Genomic DNA, 6,683 nt, shown 5'->3' with positions numbered 1-6,683 from the left:
ATTGTTTATGCCCCTTATCTAATCTCTCCCCTTTCCCCTCTCCTTTTACCTCTCCTCCTCACCCTTTCCCCCTTCCCCTTCTTCCCCCCCCCCCGCCCATTTAATAACCATAGATTTGTTCTCTCCATCTGATAGATTAACTGTTCCTCTGTTGGTTTGTTGCCTGGATGATCTGTCCAGTACCAAGACAGGTGTGATCACGTCCTCCCCTATTATAGTAAATCAGATCTTCTATTACTCTGGAGTGTGCTTTGTGGAGAGAGATGACCTCTTTTGTTTTTTTGGTCTCTGCTGGTGCCTTTCCTTGTGTCAATGCAGTTGAGAGTCTGGTGTGCCATCTGCATGGTGGCTGTAACTGCTGCTGTAGAGACTAGCTGCTTTTGTAGCAGCCATGGCAATTGCAGTGGCTATGGTGGGTTACCTGTGTGGAAATGGTGTTTTTGGTGTGCTGGTTTGGCTGGGTTCAGTTTCACTTGGCTCCATACTTCAGGATCCCGGGGGTGCCCTGGGGCAGTGGCAGCAGCTTGCCTGGTTGTGGCTGGGTTCAGCTTCCCCCAGTTCCATGCCTTAGGACCCTGGCGGGGCCCTGGAGCAGTGGCGACAGCTTGTCTAGTTGCCACTGGGTTTTGCTTCCCCCTGCTCTGTGCCTCATTCTAAGTTGTTTTTGCAGAGCAATTGGGGGTAGGGGTAGAAAAGAAGGGGGAGGGAAATAAGGTGGGAGAAGAGGAAGGACAGGGGCATGATTGAGGCCCGTGGCACTCCCCTCATTCTGGCAGGGGAGATCAAGGGGCTTCCAGTGTCGGTTTGGTAGTTGGTGGGCTGGATGGAGATGTCGTGGGGGTGTGGCTGAAGTCCTTGGCCCCCAGCACCCTGGCTTGGGAGCCCAGAGTGTTTCCAGTGGTGGCTTGTTGGTCATCACTGGGCTGATGTTGAGGGTGTGTGGCTGAGGCTCTTGGCTCCCCACTTCCGCAGCTTGGGAGACTGGGGTATTTCTGGCAGTAGTTTGGTGGTTGTGCTTGGCTGGTTGAGGATGTCGGGGGGCGGGGCATGGCTGAGGCCTTGGCCCCCCACTGCCCTGGCTTGGGAGTCAAGGCACTTCCCGTTGCAGCTCAGTGGTTGTTGCTGGGCTCATTGTGGATGTCAGGAGGGCATGATTGAGGCCCTTGGCTTTCTCCCCTCCCTGGCTTGGGAGTCCAGGGTGCTTCCAGTCCTTCTAGGTTGTATAGGTTTTCTTTGGTGGTGTTAGACCTTTACTAGTTAATATCAAACTTTGTCTCTGTTCTATGGGTATTTTGTTTTTTCTCTCAGTTCTATGTTGGATTATTTTCTGTTCCCACGACTTAAACTGCACTGGAACTAATTCGTTGTCCTTTGCTTACTGCTAAAATGGAGGAATTTCCTTTGGGGACCAGCACTTGAGCCCTATAGTTGAGCTAAGCTAAATTGCTTCATTGCTGCTGATTCCCTGAGGAAGTCTTTTTGTGTAGCTCAGATTTTAATTGTTGACCTTGTATGTACTTCCAGGTCTCATGGGGTCTGATACACGTGGGTTGTGTGGAAAGTCTGGTCCAGACCTAGGTCTTTTTTAGCAAACTGCAACCCCTGTAGTTCTATATTCCTGACCAGTCTCCACTGAAGGGTCCTGCACTGATTGGAGGGCAGATCAACTGTCAATGCTGTGCCCCAATGTTCCCCCAGTGGGCCAGTCTCCCTCACCACCCACATTCCAAACAATTCCCATAGGATGGGCCATGCACCAGTCTATGCGATGACACACGATCTCTGAGTGTCTCATTTTCTCTACTGTCTGTAGCTCTTCACTCGTATGTGGGTCCACAGGAACCTGGTAGTGGTCTTGCTGGCCTGGAGGCCACCAAAGCCCTTTTCTCCTCTGCAGCCTCCAAGCAACTTCATATGCGGCTTTTGCCAGCTCTTGCTCCCTTTGCTTACCAGGGCCAGCCTCAAAGCGGACAGGGCTTGAAATTGTGTGAGAGGTCCTTTCTTTCTCTCATCGTGGCTTTTCCTGCCTTCATGAACTCTGTAGATCTCTCCTCCTCTTCTCCTAAACTCTAGTGGCCCCAGTTTGGCTGTCTTTCCTTTTTAATAGTTGTAAATTGGTTGATTTGTGGGAATGAGTGACGCTGGGGGCTACAATCGTTCTTATATTATCTTTACCTCAATTTGAATGGGTTATGAGAAGGGCACACTAGAGCTATAATCAACTTTTAACTCATCTATATGATTAAAAAAAATATCACATCTGACTTCTCAGAACTATTTATCTTGAAATGTAGCACACCTGATGAATACACTCAGTATACACTCAGAAAATGGAGACATTTTTTCAGTAAGCTGATTCAAAATGATTGGACAAATCTATTACTTCTTGACAATATTTTGACATGTTTTGAAATCAAAATATATCTTTGCACCTGATTCTATTGTTCCCGTCTGTTATATCTGAATTGACCCAGCGGTATTCCCCAGTTACTCCATTAAGGAAACTGGCATTGTATTTAACTACTTTAACATGCTTTAGTGCTATCATAGAGTGGAAGACTTGATACTAAATGTTTACTTAGATTTATGTAAAAATGTAAACCTCAAACATTTTAATTTTAATATGAGTGGAAGACTTGATACTAAATGTTTACTTAGATTTATGTAAAAATGTAAACCTCAAACATACTCCATTTTGTTATTAAAATCTATGGGGTGGGCCGGCCCGTGGCTCACTCGGGAGAGTGCGGTGCTGATAACACCAAGGCCCCGGGTTCGGATCCCATATAGGGATGGCCGGTTCGCTCACTGGCTGAGCGTGGTGCTGACAACACCAAGTTAAGGGTTAAGATCCCCTTACCGGTCATCTTTTTAAAAAAATAAAATAAAATAAAATAAAATCTGTGGGGTGATTCCTTGGCACAATGTGAATGTCCAGTTTTCCAGCAGCTCTCCAATTAAAGCATCAGTTGATGATCTTGTTAATAGGTATCTGTGGAGCACCCCAATCATTTGTGTTATGAAACTAAGAGAGAAATTGAAGAAACAAGCCCTTCCCATGAATTGTTGGAAATCTGGTGTTGGAAATTGCATGAAGTTTAGGTAACATAAGGGAAGGAAGACAAACTGGTAACTGTAAAACATTCTACAAATGGAGAGTGCAAGGACTGTGGAGATAGACATTAGAGTGATGATTAGCACGTAATAGAGATATAGTGTAATAAAAGAAAAAGAAAAAAAAAAACAAACAAAAAAATAGAGTTATACTGTCTTGAAAGAGTTTAGCTTCTAGATTGCCTCGCTTCCCCATCTTGGCTTATTCCACGTAGTGTATACATTGAGCATCAGTTTTGAGATACCCATCCCCCTTATTGTTTATCCTTGGCCCTAGAGAGTTTGTCTGGATCCTAAAAGGGCTGTTCTTGCAAACTTTAAGGCAAGCTTATTCAGGGCGACCTAAATTTCAGGCCTTCTCACTGGGGTGATTAAAGGAGAAGAAAAGATGTACAAGGATGTTATCAGAAGAGTATAGAAAGTTTTTTTGAGAGAAGGAAAGACATTATATTCAGTTTTGTCCACATACATAAAAATGTACCTTATTTTATGCTTCCAGGTTGTAATTTCCTGTGAATGTTAATAGAAGACTAGTTTCCTCGTTCTGCTCAAGATATGGAGATGGAATGGTTTACCCTAGTCTTTCATCTGGTGCACAAAGCAACCTTGCAGGATATATAGGGTGCCATTCATTCACTCTTCCTGTGTAGAAGATGTGGAAGAACAAGGTTTATATTTTCATGTAGTTCTACTGATTAAGACACATTCATACATTTTTTCACTGTAACATAAATTGAGAAAAATTATAAGCCAAAGGTTCTGAAAATGAAAACTACAGAATATTAAATATTATAATGTTGTCAAAGCTCTGAATAATTCAAAATTGAATGTTTATTTTCTTCCCCCGGCTGTAGGTAAGGAGGGGTAAAGAGTTAAACCTTTTATCTCTGAAAAGCATCCCTCTAAGACATTCTGCTGGAGCCCCCTCAGTACTACTTCTTACCACTGGGGAGGGTAGAAGCCATATTAAAAGTGGACTGGGACCTTATCTCCTTTAGTCTGTGTTACTCACATTCCATCTAACCTAAATTTCTGAGTTAATTCTTTCCTTGGGGGAAGCCCTTTACTCTATAACTGACTGCATGCCCCAGTGTCATTTTGACTTGCGTTTCAGAATAGAACTTTATGGGCCGAGCCCATGGCGCACTCGGGAGAGTGCAGCACTGGGAGCGCAGCAGCGCTCCCGCCGTGGGTTCGGATCCTATATAGGGATGACTGGTGCACTCGGGAGAGTGCAGCGCTGGGAGCGCAGTAGCGCTCTTGCCATGGGTTCGGATCCTATATAGGGATGACTGGTGCGCTCACAGCGCTCACTGGCTGAGCGCGGTGCGGCCGGTCTCAAAAAGGACAAAAAAAAAAAAAAAAAAAGAATAGAACTTTATAATAATTTTAAAGAATATTTTTTAATACCACACACACACACTGTGGGTACTTGATATTTATTGGTAGGGTATACAGTCCATTGGTTTAGAGCCAAGTCTAGGATTTAATGATACTGGCTCAGAAGAATTTTAGCCCTGTTCAACTTTCCCGGTCAGTAGAGCCTGGATTCAAAACGACTTGCCTTTGCTACCTTTTGCTCCACCTTCTCTCCATTTACCCTCACCCTGCTTTCTGTTGGGAAGGACAATTTTCGTATTAATTCCAGCAGCAGTTGCTTTTATTTCCTCTCTGGAATAGGAGAAAGTCTAATATATTTCCCAGCTGAACAAACCAAACATTCTTTAATTATCTGCTTTTTGAACCTGTTCACACCAGTAAAGTTCCTAATTTGCTAACTTCCTGTATTATTTTTTGAAGGTTTTCTCTAAATAGCTGTGAGAATTTGGCTTCTTACCTGCTTTTGCAACAGCAGTGTTTTGGGTGAGCATTTTGGCTTGATAACTATATTCCTGTTTCTGGGTTTTGTTGGTGTTTTGAAAAATTGTCTTTGCTTATGGCTTGGTGAGTGGCTTGGTAGCAGAATAAGATTTTTTGTAAAAGAGACAGCAGAATTCCACTGCAGCTTGTGAACATGTTCTTTTCTGCTACCTCGTTATTTAAAATTGAGGAATCAGTTTTAACTGTTTTAGATGTGTGTGTCCAAAGAGGCAGCAAGGACTGTGTACTGGATCGTCAATGAGGATGCTTAATCTTAAAAAATAAAAATAATTTAAAAAATCACCTTAAAAATATAACTGAGTTCCTGCTATTTGTTCTGTCTCCAAGGCAACTGATCACATTTTAAAAGTCTGTTTGGCATGGAACGTATTCTTATGCGAGAAGAAAGTCATGGAACAGCACCTTCTCTAATACCTGGGCTAGTGAGTGAGCTTAAGGGTTAGGGCCCAGATTTTGTTTAAACCAGATAGTTTCATGGACTTCCATTCAGTACCTTGTGTTGAAGAGCCAAAGTTAATTTAAGAGTAGTTGAAGATAAGAAATGAAAATTAAAACAATTATACAGTATGTACCTGGAAGAGACTTCTGTGATTGAATAGGAGTTTAATTTGTAGTTTTTCAGTAGTAACCACTCAGAAACTCTAATTTAGTTCATGAGCTGGTTGATACTTGCTAGAGATCATTTAATTTGAAGTTGTTGTATGTTATGTTGATGATGTCATGGAAGTAGGAAAGAAGCCTTTAAAATATAGTTTTATGAAAGAAATGGGAAGGTTTTTTTAATTTATGATTTAAAAAACATAACAGAGGTGTGTAGTCTCAAAGAATTGTTTGTTCACCTGAGTATTTCTTTCTTCTTTCCTCAGGTACAAAATCTTCATCCCTCAGTTTTAACAGAAAATGTAGAGCTTCTAAAGTCTTATTTTTGAGCATGAGTTATGGGCCAGATATAAGATGGAGTAGTTTTGGTTGAGTACTTTTGTCTCTGAATGAAAGGAAAAATTTGGGTAACTCCCTGAATGAATGCCCTGTGAAACAATTGGGTTTGTGGAAGGTGGTTGTTTCAAGAAAGTGTATGAGAGAATAAAGTGTTTTGTACCTGGCTTAATTTCATGAAGGCCCTTTTCCCAAGTGGCTGAGATTTGCCATAAATTCACATGAACCTCATTGTTCCTTTTGATGGGAGTTTGGAGAGGCCGGGTCCCTTGATTTTATATAAAAGGTTTGGATCTAGAGCTGATAAATGACAATAAACTACTACATAACTTTTTTTTTTAAGTCAAAATAGAGTCTCTGTGACTTTTTAAGCTCATGATTGAAGAAGTAACTTAAGGGCCTGCCTTTCTCAATTGAGAGGCATCTTGTCCCATCCTTTTTTTCAAAGAAACTGTTTACTTTAGAATAGTTTTAAATTCACAGAAAAACTGTGAAGATAGAATAGAGAGTTTCCATATAGGCCACACTCAGTTTCCATTATTATTAACATCTTACATTAGTATGGTACATTTGTAACAACAGTGAACCAATATTGATAGATTATTAACCAGAGTCCATACTTTATTCAGATTTCCTGAGTTTTTTCCTAATGTCTTTTTTCTGTTCCAGGATCCCATCCATTTAATGGGTGTTTTAGTCCATTTTGTGTTACTTTAACAGAAATACCTGAGACTGGGTAATTTATAAAGAAG

General features: G+C 41.7%; 1 protein-coding gene and 1 long non-coding RNA gene across 3 annotated transcripts in view; both read left to right on the top strand.

The window, feature by feature from the left end:
- LOC103581945 (E3 ubiquitin-protein ligase RNF14-like) overlaps window positions 1-3,937 on the top strand; it is a 14,440-nt gene extending 10,503 nt beyond the window's left edge. For both annotated transcript variants that reach the window (XM_008563650.1, XM_008563651.1), the window contains one exon: window positions 3,614-3,937. In XM_008563650.1, the coding sequence (XP_008561872.1) occupies window positions 3,614-3,637 (24 nt within the window). In that variant the 3' untranslated portion in view covers window positions 3,638-3,937. The remainder of the gene's footprint in view (window positions 1-3,613) is intronic.
- A 778-nt stretch (window positions 3,938-4,715) lies between these two features.
- LOC103581944 lies at window positions 4,716-6,280 on the top strand. The gene is made up of 2 exons (XR_549707.1): window positions 4,716-4,977; window positions 5,862-6,280. It is a non-coding gene; the product is annotated as an uncharacterized LOC103581944 (long non-coding RNA).
- The last annotated feature ends 403 nt before the right edge of the window (window positions 6,281-6,683 follow it).

This window comes from Galeopterus variegatus, unplaced genomic scaffold (assembly GCF_000696425.1).
Source record: "Galeopterus variegatus unplaced genomic scaffold, G_variegatus-3.0.2 Scaffold14373, whole genome shotgun sequence".
Lineage (NCBI taxonomy): Eukaryota > Metazoa > Chordata > Mammalia > Dermoptera > Cynocephalidae > Galeopterus > Galeopterus variegatus.
The sequence above is the reverse complement of the archived record's forward strand: the minus strand, read 5'-3'. Positions and strand labels throughout refer to the sequence as shown.